This window comes from Anguilla anguilla, chromosome 6, assembly GCF_013347855.1.
Source record: "Anguilla anguilla isolate fAngAng1 chromosome 6, fAngAng1.pri, whole genome shotgun sequence".
Lineage (NCBI taxonomy): Eukaryota > Metazoa > Chordata > Actinopteri > Anguilliformes > Anguillidae > Anguilla > Anguilla anguilla.
In genome coordinates, this window is record NC_049206.1 from 22,235,352 (window position 1) to 22,252,396 (window position 17,045).

A 17,045-nucleotide genomic window follows, 5' to 3' on the forward strand; every position below is an offset into this window, starting at 1 on the left:
CACTGTGGAGCACTGCGCACCCCACCCCCCACACACACTCCATGTCTGAACATGCGTATTAACTTCAGTTCTGCTGAGAGCGCTTTTCACTCCAGCCAGACTGATCCTAGCCCAGGTGTTTATCCCTCACTAACATCTTTGTCGTAAACGCTTATGTTCAGAAAGAGAAATCCAGACCTCCCCCATCTTTGATTTAGGTTGACTGTCGCTTCTCTAGCTGTGGAAGTATTTTGAAATTTGAGTCGAGTTCCCCCTCCACCCCAAAAAACACAAAGAACTCCCAGGCTTAATTTTTTTCACCGGTGATTGAGTTAATTTTATTTTACGTCACAAGATGGACTTAAGCGAAATGATACTGGGTTATGTCTTGTTCAGTCAAAACCTGTTGCTGAAGCAGGTGTTGCTTAGCCATTGGCTAGCCTCCGAGTCTGAGAGACTTGTGCTGTAGGACAGCTGCACTGTTGCGCTCCCCTGTCTGGATATCATCGCGGAGGGAATGCTAAATGTAGCACCTGCTCACAGGCCATATTAAATGTGTCCGAGGATGGATAACCAAACCTTCTCTGGAGCCAGCCGGGGATGATGGGAAGGGAGACGGACTGGATGCTCGTCCCTCTGGGTCCCGGGTCAAAGTACAGCCAGGGGAGGCGTGATCAACACGCCATCATTTTGATGTCAGAGCTTCCCAGTGCTGTGACTGCTGATTTTCTCCATTCATTTCAGTGCGCCAAGTAGCCTCGATGAGGATGGGTGGACTTTATTAGTGTTGTGTGCAAGGCAAGTTACTCTATGGAACAACATCCTTTTGTGTTAATGGCCTGGCGTGCGGACGAATGTTTTTTCGCCTTCGAGAATGAGGCGGCCTGCTCCAAAGTATACATCTGGAGACTCTGACTGCACGATGTTGGCCGCAGCAAGTTATCTCTCATAAGCAGTCGTACTTTTGTCATATTTTTGGAAAACGAAGTCTTGCCAACCGCTTATCAACACTCCGCAGGGCACAATGGAGGGGCCGGCCTCCGTGGAACGGGGCTTTGTTAGAACAACATGGTGTGGTTGGGTCCTGACTGGGAACTGTGGGCTTTTGCAGGGGAGGAGAGGTGTTGTGTTGGGGGTGGTGGGTGGGGGGATGGTGGGTGGTGTTGTGTGGGTGCAATGTCTATGAGGGCCTCCACCCGAGTGCCAAATTCCACAGCCCCATTCCAGCTGAGCGCGCTCTGTGTGTTCTGGCTTCCGTCCAAGGCATTTCCCTCTCTTTCTCTAAAGACACCCCCCACCCCCCACCCCCAGTGTCTGCAGTCTGGCACCCCTGCAGTGGTCTGCAGTTAAATTCTACAACTGCACTGCACAGTTCCCGGAGATGGTTGGGCTAAGATTTAGGAAGCAAGTTCTCCCTTGCTGTATTTGACAGGATTTCTTGTGTCTGCTTTCAGAGTTAAATTGTTCCCCTGTTACAAGTAGGAGAGCATTAGCCAATACAGATAAGCTGTATGTATGTATTGCAGTGCTACTAGATGGGTTCAACAAATTGACGACTGCATGTGAGAAATTCATAGAAGCACACTGCATTGTAAGAGCTTAGCAGTTTCCACTGTCTGCATCTCCCCCCTCCCATTGATCAGTGAAGAAGCTTGTTTTCCCCGGACGGTTTGGGTCTGCGTCCCTTTATCTGCTCTGCAGAAGGGAGTCTGGGATACGTCACCAGTCCTTTGTTGTGGCAGGACGCTGGTGCTCAGAACATTGCGTTTGAAACATGGTAACCGCTGTCCATGTGACGAGTGACAATGTGGGTGATTGTGGGTTATTTTTTGGGGAGGGAGAGTGTGGGGACATGCTATCTGCCCATTACATGTTTATGTGGTTAATTATCAATTTTTTAGATGCTTCTTTCTGCGGTTAGTGATTATAATAATAAAAATACACATTTCAGTGGTTAGTGATTAATAAACGCTAAATTAAAATGCTACTTTCCGTGGTTAATAGATACAAAAAAAGCCAAACGAATGCATGAAGTGGCTGGATAATATGTACCTTCTCTGTCCTCGTTTGCAGTCTGGATGGGCACCAGAATTGCACTCTACAGAACTTCTTCTTTCTCTGAGGTTCCCAGGCCGCTGTTTGAAAACCTTTGGCTCTCCGCCGCAGAATGTTTTGTTCCTCATGAATGTTTCATCTGTTGACTTTGAAACGAACGTGCTATCACCGCCCCGAAATGGATACCACGTCGAATCGAGACTGCGATAATTTAGGATATTAAGGGGCCGCATGTCTAAATCCCTCCGCAGACTCCGGGGGAAGACTCAAGTAGTCGCACGTAATGCCGTAATCTGAGACTAATCCCTCTCCACCCTCTCTCCAACAAAGAAATGGGAAAATTGGAGAAGGGGGGGGGGGGATTGACCCATTTTAGCGTGGTTAAGAGATAAAAATGTAGCTTGGCAGTTGCGACTTGGAACATATTGTTGCACTTGGGGGTGGGGGGTGGGGGGGAGACGACTTGTTCTTGTTGTTTTTGGCCACAGAGCATGTCCTAGGTGATGTTGGGGTCTATTTTTGGCGATTGGCGATTGAAATTGAATGAAATTGATTTAAATGAGTGTACTCGTGCATAGTTTTTAAATTTGTGAATTGAGGTTTGGTTTGTTTATGCAGTCGACTGATTTAAACCGAACTGACGACAGCCCTGCGGGGGTGTTTCACAAAGCTGGATTCCTGAGTTAGCCGGATAACTGCACTGAGTAAAACCTGGAACGGCTCTTTGTGCTGCAGTCCATGTTCCAGATTTGGGAGGGTTCCGGGTTTTGCTCGGCGCAGTTATCTAGCTAACTCAGTAATCCAGCTAACTCGGTAACCCTGCTTTGTGAAACAGGGCCCAGGTCCCAGGCCTCGCTGACGGCCCCTCCCTCTCCTCTCCTCTCCTCCCTCAGGGCCGCCCGTGGACAGCCCCCAGCTCTCGCCCTACGCGGTGACCAGCCCCCTCTGCCTCTCGCCCTCCTTCCAGATGTCCACCCTCAGCCTCCCGGGCCAGGCCCCCTCGCCCCTGCAGAGCCCCATCCTGAGCGAGGCAGGCGGGGTCCGGCTGGACGAGGAGGAAGATGGCAGGAGGAAGGTACGCGGGTGTCCTGCCGATCCCTGGTTGTTTCTTGTCATTAGTTTGTCTTTATCATTAGTTTTTCATTTGTTTAGGTGTTAAAACTTGCATCTCTCTTAAATGCACATTTCCATATGTTCTCCCTCACTTTTTGCCTTCATTTATTAATAGTGGTGGGCCCAATGTGGCACACAGGGATGTGCCTGTATTTAGTTTTTACCCTAGCACAGTACTCTGTTACTGTTCCAACTTCACTGGTGGGACATGGCTGTGTTCTTGCAAGCTCTAACTCTGACTCAGAAAGCATTTTTTTCTACCCTTTTTGGCTAAACCATCCCTCGCTATTCAGACGCAGTTCTTTTGTTGCCTGTTAGCCTTCTAATCATAAACCAGCCCTGACAGACCAGTTGAAAACGTTGAGTTCCTAACCGCCATCACCCCCCCCCCCCCCTTCCCCGCAACCCCCCAGCCCTCCCCCTTTCCTGGTGTGCTGACCCTTGGCCCCTGGCTTCAGAGCACATCAGCGTTAATGGGCTAACCCTCTACTGAATCAGAGCAAGTCTGCAGCACCTTTCCTTCCAGTTGAAGGCCAGGAAGCCGCACAAGGTCACTTTCATCCTTGTTCAGAGTCAGTGGGAAGTGGGTTTGATTTAAAAGAAGTGCTTTAAAACTTGCAGATGGGCAGGATTTTACCATCTGTGAGTCATACTGTCGAGTACTCTGGTTATTCCCTCCCACTGAGTGCAGCAGTTAACGGCATAGCTGCCTTTTTAAAAATGTATGTTACTCGTTATCGAAACCATTCACTGAATATATCTGCTGCTCTTGAACCAACTGCAATAATAGGGCTATAAAGCTCAGGTTTAGATCAATACAATAAAGACTTACAACTAAAAGAGTTGTTCTGATCTGTGAAATGAAGAGCAGCCATTCCAATTCTTATGTGGTTCAGTGGTCTGGTGGACTGAGGTGATTGATTAGCCCTGCTAAGTTTGACAGTTGGCCTGTTCAGTCCTGCTGGGGTCTAGTGTGGCCTGCTCTGACTCATTGCCTGTTGTGTTTTCTCCAGCGCTATCCAACTGACAAGGCCTACTTCATAGCCAAAGAGATCCTGACCACAGAGAGGACTTATGTGAAGGACCTGGAGGTTATTACAGTGGTGAGCGGAGCAGATGTATCCCCGCAACGTACTGTTTGATACTGGTGTTTTTTTTCTGTGGTTGGGTTGCACTTAGAACTCCTGTGTGTGTGTGCGCGTGTCCCACAGTGGTTCCGCAGCGCCGTCATCAAAGAGAACGCCATGCCGGAAGGCCTGATGACCCTGCTCTTCTCCAACATCGACCCCGTCTACGAGTTCCACCGGGGCTTCCTCAAGGAGATCGACCAGAGGCTGGCTCTCTGGTCAGTGCCCTGTCGCCCCAGCCGCGCAGAAACACGCAGGCTGCAGGCGGCTTGACTCGCTAAATCGTCGGGTTTTGGTGTAGCGACGCAGCCCTTGTAGTCCGGTATCAAATCCTGACCAGGTCCATTGAGGCAGCCCTGCTGGGTGGCGTTCAGTTAGCCATTGCTTTACCCAGGGAGAGAGGGTTTCTGTTGACAGGATAGTGAGTGTCATCACACAGCAGCAGCTCCTCTATTTGTGCACCTGCGGCACCAGCAGCAGGCAGTGCTCCTGAGGACAGTGCTTCTCTGCCCACTGCCGTATTGAACGATCACGCTACCTTTTTGAGAAGTGCCTGTAAATGCAATTGGTATTCCAAACTGGGATATAAAAAATTGGACGGCAGTCTCCAGAAGACTTCTATAAACTTTTTTATGACACAGATAATAAAGCATGATAAGCACACTGATATTTCGGTGCAAGCTTTCTTCAGCATTCTAAACGTGCAAAAGATTCTGCTTACTCCAGTGAGGGGTTCCATTGTGAAGTTATTCTCCCTGTGTGCTTTCCTGTCACCAGGGAGGGGCGCTCCAACGCCCACGTCAAGGGGGACTACCAGAGGATCGGGGACGTGATGCTGAGGAACATGTGCGCTCTGAAGGTGAGGTGGGGGGGCGGGGCTCCGGAGCGGGGGTGGGCGGTGCTCAGCGGGGTGATTGATGGAGAACAGGTGCCGCCCTCTTCTCATTTGCCAGGGTGCAGGGTCAGACGGAAGCCTGCGCACAGATCGCCATGGAGCGCCGCCAAATCCAATTAGGAAAGCGTTACGCACCGGCGGGAGGGAATTGGCCCGCCCTCCTTCATGAAGGGCGCCCCCGCGTCTGCTAAGAGTTATGAATAATATGCTACACGCTAACTTGCTCGTGACTTCAGCGGTATTGTGTTCGCGATAGCCGAGTGAGGTAATGGCGAAGGATGCTTTCTGCCAGTGTGAGCTCTGGCTTGTCAGATGGTTGTGCTACGGAAGGCTACAGTTTTCTGCACTCCCACGCAGAGAATCACAGGGATATTAAGCCGGTGGGATTAACAGTAAAGGTTTGGGAGGGAGGTTTACATGAATTAGTTGCACAAACGGATGATAAGAGGATTGCTATATGATACAGAGGAGCGTATTTAGCACTGGGATTATGATACAGCTGAGGACATTTAGCATGGGGGTATGATGTAATGTGGAAGTGGGATGGGGTACACTAGGGGGTGTACAGCGCCCTCCAGAAGTATGTTATAGGTAGAGTGAAATGTGTTATTTTTGCTTTATACTTAAGCCGTTTGGATTTGAGGTTAAAAGATGAATATGAGACAAAAGTACATGTCTTTTGATCTCAAATCCAAAAGTAATAAATTTCACGCTACCGTTAACATACTTTTGTAGGGCACTGTATATCACAGGGATATGATACAGTGGAGCTGGGGAATGCTAATCTGGCCTTTGAGGCCAGTAGTCCTGCTGGGTATCATTTTCCCCCTCTAATCATGCCCGCTTTAAACCCGGAACACCAGGTGAGTTAAATCACTGGCCAGTCAGTGGCATTGATTAACTGTCAGGTAGAACAAAAAACCGACAGTAAACTTCGATCCATGTTCACTTTCCTTCCTGACTCACCCCATATTAGATCAACGAACTGTTTTTATAAATGTCTCAGTTCGAAGCTCTGTTGTACAATTAGTCTCTTGACTGTGACATTGGAGTGCCTTTGGGGACCACTGGAGGACAGCCATTGAAAAAAGTTTAAATTCCTGCAGGTCACGTGGTGGAGACAAACTTTGGCCCTAGTTATAGTAGAGGATTTTTCTCACTGGAATGTGTTACTGTGGGATGTTTAGCTCTGGGTATGAAACGGGGATGTTCTGCGGTGTGGTGCTCACGCCGCCGTGTGATTGGTGGATCGTGCAGGAGTTCACCAGCTACCTGCAGAAGCATAACGAGGTGCTGGCGGAGCTGGAGAAGTCCACCAAGCGGCTGAAGAAGCTGGAGACGGTGTACAAGGAGTTTGAGCTGCAGAAGGTGTGCTACCTGCCCCTCAACACCTTCCTGCTCAAGCCCATCCAGCGCCTCATGCACTACAAGCTCATCCTGGAGCGGCTGTGCAAGCACTACAGCCCCGAGCACCGCGACCGCCTCGACTGCACGGGTAAACACGCCAGCAGCTCAAACGCATGCGTACCAGCGCAGCCCACACACAAACGCTTGTACACACACACACGCGCGTGCACACACAAACGCTCACGCGCACAAACGTATGTGTAAACACACACCCCACACACAACCAGACACGCACACAAACGCATGCGTGCGTGCACATCCCACACGCAAATGCATATGCGCACAAACGTATTACGTACACACACACACTCCACACACACACACACACGTACATATAAACACGTACACACAGACCCCACACGCATATCATCGACGGTCACACACAAGCGCACACACATATACACTCACTTATATAGTACATGCGCACACACGCGCACACACACACAGGGATAAAGCCAGGCTCTGAGGGAGGTCCTCAGCCACGACAGCGTTTTCAAATTAAAAACTGACGCACACCAGAGCTGCAGACCCCATCCTGTCGTCTCCATTCCCCGGTAATCTGTTCACACCGTTAGTCATCTCCAGGTGCTGCTCGTCTGCGTTTCACCCTGTGGTTCAGCACCTCGAGCCTCTGCTTAAACATTCAGGTATCCCAGAGGCCCCCGAACCACTACCCAGGGATACGTCCGTGAGAGTCGGCCGCTCCCCTGTGACCCCGCCCACTCAACTGTGACCTCGCCCACTCATATCTGACTCCGCCCACTCCCTTCTCCTCTCCCCCCCCCCCCGCCCCGCAGAGGCCCTGAAGGAGGTGGCGGAGATGGCCGCCCAGTTGCAGAGCAGCCTGATCCGGCTGGAGAACTTCCAGAAGCTCACCGAGCTGCAGAGGGATCTGATCGGCATCGAGAACCTCACGGCCCCGGGCAGGGTGAGTCCCCACAGAGAGCAAAAGAAGCTTTTCGGCACCCGGCTCGCCCTGCGCCGGTTTACCAAGCAAACATTCTGAACAAAGGCCCGAAAACCACACGGATGTTTCACCACTGCCTGCATCAGTGACGCCCGTGAATCTTATATTTACTAATGAATGTACACCCATTCAGCCTGCAGATAGGCTGAGTTATTTGCTTAAGGTGGATGAAAAGCATTTGACAGATGTTTTTTTTTTTTTGTTATTGTGATTACTGTTATTATTATGATGCAGTGTAAAGACTGGTATTGTAGCATATTTAATTCTAATGATTCTAAGGCATTATGAAGCGTCATGTAGCTGTAAGAATTTGTGAATGGTGTTACTTCCTCTCAGGAGTTTATCCGGGAGGGCTGTCTGTACAAGCTCACTAAGAAAGGACTTCAGCAGAGGATGTTCTTCTTGGTAAGTGAATTGGCCGAGTGCGGGCTCTAGATATAAATGAAAGCATTTTGGACGTTTGCGTGAAAGCGAATTTATTTTTACCTTCATCGTCCCCGTCTCTCTCCCCAGTTCTCGGACATGCTCCTGTACACCAGCAAGGGCGTGACGGCCACGAACCAGTTCAAAGTGCACGGCCAGCTGCCGCTGCACGGCATGCTCGTGAGTACCCGTTTGCCGGCCTGTCCTCGTCAGCCCGTCCCGTTCCTGCGATCCCACTGCAGAGCAGCCCTGAAATTTGTCACCAGTACACTACTTTAGCCTGCTTTGCGAAGGTCACGCCTTTCTATTCTGAAAAAGACCCGTACTTTCTCTTGAAAAATGATCAAAGTTTATTAACCCGGGCGCGGTTGCTGCTTCATGCTCTGATTGCAAGTCGCACGCCGGACAGCCAAGAGCTATATCTGTTTTGGCGGGGGCGGCCAGAAGGGTGCACGCACCACCCCCCCTTTCCCCCATTATCGTTGGGTCCAAGTGGAGGTGGGGTTCACGGGGACGGCAGTGAAGCCCCCAGGTTGCCCTAGTAACCTTGCTGTCACTCCTTCCCTTCCACGTACAATTTATACCGCTGGCCCCGCCCGCGAGTACCGCGGGCTGCCTCACACGGGCTCCACAAGGCCTCCCGCGACGGCGCAAAGCGTTCGCAGAGCGCTTGCGCTTTATTGGGCGACTCGGTTTTAAACGGTTTTACTCGGCCCCTGCGGATTCCTGCTCTGGTTTTCCCATCGACTTCAGCGGCCGTAAAACTCCTGATGTCACGCTCAAACTTTTGCGGGGAAAGTTGCAGCTGCAGTGGTTAGGTTAAATATGTGGGCCTTGCTCTGACATCGCTGAGGGGGAACCAGTAAGGACACATGGTGGGGTAGGACACCAGGCAGAAAGCCACAGAATTTCTTGGAAAGCTTTATCTGTTTTTACTACACGTCATCCTTCCCCCCACAACTCCTCTTAAAACATGAACTTTTCTGCTTTATTTTGGCATGCAAGAGAGGATGCTTCTGTTTTGGGTTAGCCCAGCTCACACCCCCCTCCCTGCTTTCTCTCCTTCTCTTCTTCTGTTCCTCTGTTCCTCTCTACCTCTTTTGCCTCTGTCTCTTTCCTTCCCTGTTTCCAGATTGAGGAGAGTGAGAACGAGTGGTCCGTGCCCCACTGCTTCACCATCTACTCTGCACAGAGAACCATTGTGGTGGCTGCCAGGTAGGGTAAAGTGTGGAGCACCAACACCACGCACACACACACACACGCACATTCACACACTCTCTCTCACACACACACGATACTACAATAGGTTTCACAATAGTTCAACAAAACGGTCATCTGTTTACACTGGTTCACGACAAAACAATATTGCTTCTGTGCGCAGTGCCGTGTATTTAGATAGTGACTAAGTGGGCGAAGCGCAGCCCTGCTGCTTCGTTCACGCTTGTTCTAACCACGCTCCCTGCCCTCAGTTCCAAAGTGGAGATGGGGAAGTGGATGGAGGATTTGAACATGGCCATCGACATGGCCAAGAAGTCCCAGGAGAAATCCGAGCTCTTCCTGGACCCCGACCTGTGCGACCGTTCCAACAGTAAGCGCTCCTGAGCACGCGACACTGATCTCCTCTCATAGGCTCCCAGCTGCCTCCTCTTTCAAATCCGTTTGATTAAACCCACCTGCCATTTTCAGTATGGCCGCTGCCCGGTCACCTTTTCTCATATTAAACCTGTATTCCGTTGAGGGGCTCGCTTTGTTGTAATGTCACGGTTGGACCTAATGGTTGTGTAAATGTCCCGGGATATTTGTTCGCGGTGGTTCGATAACCAGGATTTCCCAAGGGTTTCTGGGAGCTTGGTGTCTTTTAATTTATCCCGCCCTGATGCTGTGAAGCGATCGGGACTGCTGCAGTGTGAGTGTGAAGTAGCTGTGTGCTGTTAGACTTCCCTCAACAGGCCACAGTGATGGAGGGTCCACTCAGGAGCACGACCGACCCCCCCTCCCCCCCCCACCCCGTCCTCTAGCCTAGCTGTCCCTGTGCAGTGATGTCTTAATTTTGTAATATAGTTGGGTGAACCAGAACTTATTTTAGAGTACACAGGCATAATATAAGCAATGCAAAAGCATCTATGGTGAATATAATATACACGCGTGTATATTTATATATAAACTCCCACATGCTGGTAATGTTTCTGCGAGCAACAACATTTGACGTAACGTTCCGGTGCGCTGAACACTGCGCCAATGCTCACCTGTAGAACAGAGAATTGAAAGTACCGTGTGCGAAAGCATATCTGTTGTACTGGAATGGTATAAGGAATGTTAAACTACAACATGATTTCTCCACTCCGGTCCAAAAACTCTTGCTCGACTTCTTAAAATTTTTTTTTTTTTTTTAAACCATCGCTGCAAGTTTAGCACTGCCAGTTCTGTCCGTGGGTACATGGTGTACATTTGTGCGATTCTGCTTTTGACATTCACGCCCTGGAGGTGAGAATCGGGAGAGAATGAGGACATGTTCTCAGTCACCGGGGACTTTGCAAATGGGAACATTTAAGTCCTTTTCCCAAATGTAAACCGTTTAAAAAAATTTTTTTTTTTAAACGGTGGAAAATACTGCTTTTATCCCATTAATCTTCTACATAGAAAATGGAGGCTGTTACTGACTGCACAGGGACCGTAACCTTTCCCTGCTGCCTGGGTCATCTCCCCTGCTACCCCCCCCCCCTCCCCCTCGACAGGGTCGTCAGACGAGGTCTCCCTGGAGCAGGAGTCGGAGGACGACACGCACTCTTCCCGCAGCTCCCTGGACAAACAGACGCACCACCGCGCCAACACCACCATGCACGTGTGCTGGCACCGCAACACCAGCGTGTCAATGTCCGACCACAGCCTGGCCGTGGAGGTACCCCTAACCCCACCCACCCCCTCCGCCAGTGCACCCCAGAGACACGCTGCCCCACCCGCACGCCACCGTCACCTGACCTACCGCAGCTTTCTGTGTGGAGTTTCGAAGCCAGTTGTTTCCCAGACAAAAAACCTTCAGTTTGCGGCAAACCCTCGCTTGTTAGACTAGCCTAACTGTAATTTTAAAGCTCCTCTTCTGTTCCCCCGGTTAGAGCGTACGGTCTCTGAACTCCCCGATCAGGATCATTTCGACAAAGAACACTCAAGTATCAGATGAGGGAAGTTGGTTAGTTTCCTACAATTGGATTGGTTCTACCAAATTTGTCAGCATTTTGTTATGTTTAGGGTCACTGGTTCAATTAGCTTGAATATTAGTAACCGATTGGAGGTCCACGTACACAAGATTATGATTTCTCAGTCACAGGCCAGTGTTATTAGCAAAGCACAAAGTTAGGTAGGCTTATCTCACATTAGTGTTAAACCGATTAGGCTCATAGTACTGTAAGCCCTGAGCAGTGAGGCTGCTTGCAGGCTAACTGAACCGCTCTGTTGGGGGTGTGTGCTGATTGCACAGTAGGGTGTGACGGCCCTCGCGACGGACGCGTGCAGTGTGCGGCTGTTTCTCTGGGGTTATTCGGCAGAGTTCCTGTCGTCTTCAGATGCTACCCTCATAATCCCCGCTGACCTGTCACTCACTCTCCTTCACGACCCCCTTTTACATTTCAGCTCCTCCCACCTGTCATTGCTTTCCAGGCTTTGTTCTGTCCCACTGACCTGTCACTCACTCTCCTTCACAGCCCCCTTTTACATTTCAGCTCCTCCCACCTGTCATTGCCTTTTGTGCTTGGTTCCGTCTACCTGTTGGATGGGAGACCGCAACTTTAAGTCAGATCCAGCGTTCTGGATGGGTTGACTGGCAGCGGGTCTCTCCTGGCACATGACACGCTCACAAACGTGGGAGCAGGAGCTCAGAACGGAGCGTTCTCGCACTCTCTCCCTTTCTCTGTCTCTCTCTCTCTCTCTCGCTTTCTGAAATTTCACCAGAGAACTTTATCTCAGCCACCCTGTCCAATCCAGTTCCCAGGCCGAGCGCCTAAGAGAACGCTAACGCAGCCTTCCTCTCTGACTAACAGCCCCGGACCGGACCCCCTGGAGGACGCTAACCCCCCACCGTTCCCGCCTCACACTGACCGCACGCTAACTGTCCTGTCCTCTTTCTGTCTTTCTCTCCTCCGCCGCTGCGCTCCTCCCGTCCCCCCAGTCTTCCGCTCTCCGGCCGTGTCCCCGGAGCTCCCCCCTCGTTACCTCCTGGGTCAGGCCCAGAGACCCAACACCATCACTCACGTGTGCTGGTACCGCAACCACAACCTCTCAGTGTCCGATTACCTGCACATGAACAAGGTACCCCTGCCCCCCCCCCCCTTCCCCCCACGCCTCCCCTGGAAGGCTGGACCCCCCAGGCCGTAACTCCACCCCACCCTCTAGAGCAGATTACGCTATTTTAACTTTGAACTTTGTGTGTGTCACCTTTACGCATACAATGTCCAGCAGCCCAAACTGCTGCACACACAACCTGATAATAAAAACAGGATATATAAAAACACAGCAACTATATATTAATAAAATGGGAGCTGAACCATGAAACAATATAAGAGCAACCAGTTAGACAAGGACCACACCAAGCCTGGAAAAAAGGAAAATTTATGGTTCCAAAAATTGATGAGCAACTCCATTGTATCCACAGAAATGTCTTTGTCATAGATATAATTACTCTGAAAACATTTTTCAAATGTGTATCTCCACATGTCAAATAGTCTTTACAGAAGGGCTAAAAAGAAACGTGGACTAGATGTGTCCATGTCCAGCCTCAGACAAGTGCAGAATGAAGTTAAATGAAAGTTTAATGAAATTATCCATATAAGCGGCAACAGTTTCTTGCAGAGATGGTGTCAGTATTGGTGAAACTCAAAAAAGGTTTGATGCAAATAACAGAAGGACGGGATTCATAATATACCTAAAAAAATGCCTTAAATACTTTCATAGTATTAAGAGAGTCTGGATAATGTATCAATGCCAATTTGAAGAGAATTATGACAGAATTTAATTGTAATTTAATCAAACCATTTTGCTTCTTCCTCTCTGCTGTATGTTTTCCATTAACACACATTCATGCCTAATCCTCTTTATTATCCTCCCTCTTCATGTTTCATAATGTGTTTGCACGCCTCAAGGAAATGATAAACATGGTCCATGAGTGCTGAATTCAGTAGTACTTGGCGTGAGAGAGTAACCTTGGGCGTTAGCCAGAAATGAAGGGTCACTCCACTCTTGGCATGCCACCGTGACTCGGAAGCATTAGTTTAGCACGTTAGCCTCAGGAACTGGGCCCACCAGCACGTCGAGAAGATTAGGCTTGGACTTTTGACCCCGTGTTCTCTGTACACCGAGAGCTCTTTACCTTTCTCCCTCTGGGCTTCTGCCTGGCTGGCCATGTCCTCCCACAGGACTGTGGCAGGGAGCCCAGGCTCACAAGAGGGAACAGCGGGTCACACTTTCTATTTCCATAACAAGACTCGCTGTATCAATGAACGTTTGCGGGCCAAAGTCTTAAGAACAGATCGGGGGGTGGGGGGGGGTCACAAAACAAGTTCGCTGGATAACTGTGCTGAGTAAAACCCGGAACAGCTCTTTGTACTTCAGTCCATGTTCCAGCTTTGGGAGGGCTCTAGGTTTTTAGTGCAGTTGTCCAGCTAACTCAATAATCCTGCTTTGTGAAACAGGGTCCAGGTTGTATCCAAGAGTGTGTAGCAGAGCAAATTGGCAGGGAGTTGGTGGACTAGATTTACAATTTTCTAAAGTTGATGTTGACGTATACCAATGACATACATAGTCTGATGGCCTCTTTCCCAAACCTGTGTCCTGCCCCTTCTAGAACCAACTCTCTGGGTACCTCCTGAGGAAGTTCAAGAACAGCAATGGGTGGCAGAAGCTGTGGGTCGTCTTCACCAACTTCTGCCTTTTCTTCTACAAGACCCACCAGGTACTGTCCACAGCAGCCCGGACCTGGAGATCCCCCACCGCCATACGGCAAACGCACAAATGTGTCCTACTTAATGGCTTTAGCGGATGTGTCGTTCACTGGGACTTCAGTTCATCAGTTTGTGCACCTGCTGTGTTTATAAACCCGAGACGCTATGACTGAGAAATTAAGCTGCCTTTCTGTTCAGTTTGAGATTTTAAATAAGGCATTAAACAGTTTGCTGAAATGCCATCTAATTACTTAATCCTTGCTTATCTCCAATGCTGATGGTTCTGCAGGGGAGTGTGAAAGACTCATTAGGTTTTAGCTTAATCGGTTTCCTCCAAAATTAGAAGTTGATGCAGTTGCGGCTACCTCAGCTGATTAAAAGGAAATGCTCGCGGGGCCTCCCGGGCGGCTCAGCCTATCAGTGCAGTCGTAGGATGCAGTTGGCTTCATTACACCTGAGTAGAGGGTGGGCATCACTTTTCTGGGTGAGGGCGGGATAGGTTATCTTGGGTTACCACAATTGATGTACCCTCCCGTTACTCCCCAGGCACAAATATAAATTACTTTCTCGTCATAGAGACTTTAATATTCGGTGAGCGTTCTGGCACAAAATGGCTGCCGTGCATCACCCAGGTGGGCGCTACACATTGGCGGTTTCACTGTCAAAGTGCTTTGAGGTCATTCGATGAAAAGCACTGTAGAAATTAAATCCACCGCTGTTATCCTTCCTCTGACTGGTGCTAACTCTCCTGCAGTAGGCTGTGTTGTGTGTGGGGTGGAAAATAGTCACTGGATCTCAGAGTGCAGTGCTCATCTATAGTTCCCTCTGTGTCTGGTGACAAGTGAGCATGACACAACTTCTGAGACTAAAATGGAGAGTGGAAATATATTTATGAATTGTCATATGTTTATTATTTGTTCTAGAGTTTAAATTGGTGATTTATATGAAAAATAATAAACAAGGATTGTGTGTTCCTCTATCATCATGGTACAGGATGACTTCCCATTGGCCAGTTTGCCGTTGCTAGGCTACACAGTCGGCACACCGGGGGAGTCAGACAGCATCCACAAAGAGTACGTCTTCAAGTTGCAGTTCAAGTCCCACGTGTATTACTTCCGGGCCGAGAGCGAGTACACCTTCGAGAGGTATGGTTTTAGTGAATTTTTATTTGAATTTGTTTTATCTTAACCATTAGTTAACCAGGTAGTTCTTATTTGCTGTGATGCCTTGGCAAATCAAAATAGTCAGTGAATTCAAGGGACTGTGTGTCCAATCAGGTGAAAGGAGAATAGAGTATGATAGTGCTATATACACATTAATATTATTATTAAGTGGCTAGATTTAAGTTTTGTATTATATGAGTTTTTACCACCTGCTCCACAGGTGGATGGAGGTGATCAAGAGCGCAGCCAGTGCCACGGGCAGGATGAGTCTCCTTGTCCCCAAGGAACCCCCGGAAATGAACGGCAACTGACCGCCTTCGCTGGGCGGAGCTCTCGGGGCTGGGGGCGGGGCCTCGCAGACCCCCGGGAGCGCATGAGCATCTTTATTTTTAAAAATATCTCTTTATTGCTATTTGTATTCCTCTGAGGAACTGCCCCCCCCCCCCCCCCCCCCGCTCCTGTACACACAGGTTGGGGGGGGGGGGGAGGGGGAGGGGGTGGGGGTGGGGCTTTGCGAACAACCAGACAAAACCAGCGGTGGTGTGTCTCCAGAAAGCAGGGACCTCCCTGCCTTTTCCCTCAACAGGCCACACGCGCTCTGCACTGGGGCCTCTCCGCAGTGGCTGTGGAACGTCACGGCACAGACCCGGGCCTTCGGAACCGCCCTCAAGTCATCCTCACAACAGGGATGTGCAGGGCTGATCCGAGAACCGCTTCAGCCGAGGATAGAACCACCGCCCGGTGCCGTAAAGGAAGCATGCCACTCCTCCCTGGCGTAACTTGGTGGGATGGCATACCTGCCATCCCAATCCACGCAGAAACAGCCCGAAGTGCAGTTTGAGGTGGTTTCTTGAAGGACTTGACAAAATGAAACGATTGCAAGAATTGCAAAGGTACGATAATAAAATGGTGTGTGCTGCCAAACAACCTTGAGTTTCAGTAGGTAAGGTCTCCCCTGATTTGTTCTATTGTGTTACAAGCTGAACCTGAATGCTAGCTTGGATCTAGATTGAGGTAATACTGTATGTTATTGCAGGAGTCCCTTATTACTAAGCAGGATATACATATGTACACACACACATATATATATGTAATAGTCTCTTGTGTATGTGTATGCCACTCAAGCCAGACAGGCAGGAGATAAGTGTATTAGTGTCAAAAGCTTGACAGTGTATCTCCCCTCCCACTGAAATGGGTCTTTAAACCACATACTGAACCACTTAACATGTCAGTATTGCTGAGGGACACTGAAAGGAACCAACTCTAAGGTCCTTTTTTGGCACATAAGTGGTCACAAATAAAATGCAGGGAGACAGAGGACTATCTGCACCCGAAGATGGTGGAATGACATGAATCCACGAGCTTGACGTGATGACTAATGATGAGGGAATATAGGGAAAGCAAGCAATGATGAAGGCAACAGGAAGTGGAAGCAGGTTATGCTAGGGTTTTTTTTTTAATGTGGGGGGGGGGGGGGGGGGGGGGGAATTGACAGGAAGAGGTTTTCTGGGGCACAGTAGGGGGCACTTAACTTAATAAGTTCTGTCATACTGGAAGGGCCTAGCAGGGAGGAGCATTAGCATGGATTATCTCGTGTTTCGTTAAGTATAAGGAGTCCAGATGGATAATGGGGTTACACTAGTTATGAAGGTGCAGTTCACCATATAGGACTGTAGATTGGAGTTGTGCAACTTGAAGGAGGCAGTGTGTTTCAACCCTGCGTCCTCTGTGGGTTTGAGATTTTACACCGATGGGCTTGTTTGGATCATGAGTCTTGACATCAGATTTTATTTGTGACCGTGTAAACCATTTTTTGGGCATTGCAACATTTTTCTTGTATTCCAGTGCCTCCCATAATTCACAAATTAAAATGTATGAAATTGTGATTCAGTGGCATATTAGGAAAATGTAAAGACTCATTGTGGGGGGAAAACTTTCAAAAGTATATTGTTTTTTTTTTTTGTTTTTTTTAAAGTTTGTATTTTT

At 49.3% G+C, this 17,045-nt stretch overlaps 1 protein-coding gene across 5 annotated transcripts in view; it reads left to right on the forward strand.

The window, feature by feature from the left end:
• LOC118229876 (FERM, ARHGEF and pleckstrin domain-containing protein 2-like) overlaps window positions 1-15,519 on the forward strand; it is a 46,483-nt gene extending 30,964 nt beyond the window's left edge. For 3 of the 5 annotated variants that reach the window (XM_035422348.1, XM_035422350.1, XM_035422349.1), the window contains exons 14-27: window positions 2,928-3,109; window positions 4,161-4,250; window positions 4,359-4,492; window positions 5,052-5,133; window positions 6,427-6,664; window positions 7,374-7,504; window positions 7,880-7,948; window positions 8,057-8,146; window positions 9,099-9,181; window positions 9,436-9,554; window positions 10,702-10,865; window positions 13,800-13,907; window positions 14,890-15,041; window positions 15,280-15,519. In XM_035422348.1, coding sequence (XP_035278239.1) covers window positions 2,928-3,109; window positions 4,161-4,250; window positions 4,359-4,492; window positions 5,052-5,133; window positions 6,427-6,664; window positions 7,374-7,504; window positions 7,880-7,948; window positions 8,057-8,146; window positions 9,099-9,181; window positions 9,436-9,554; window positions 10,702-10,865; window positions 13,800-13,907; window positions 14,890-15,041; window positions 15,280-15,370 — 1,733 coding nt within the window. In that variant the 3' untranslated portion in view covers window positions 15,371-15,519. Of the gene's footprint in view, window positions 1-2,927; window positions 3,110-4,160; window positions 4,251-4,358; window positions 4,493-5,051; window positions 5,134-6,426; window positions 6,665-7,373; window positions 7,505-7,879; window positions 7,949-8,056; window positions 8,147-9,098; window positions 9,182-9,435; window positions 9,555-10,701; window positions 10,866-12,128; window positions 12,269-13,799; window positions 13,908-14,889; window positions 15,042-15,279 lie in introns of those variants that run through there. The other 2 variants (XM_035422351.1, XM_035422352.1) reach the window with 2 other exon arrangements.
• Window positions 15,520-17,045: the final 1,526 nt, after the last annotated feature.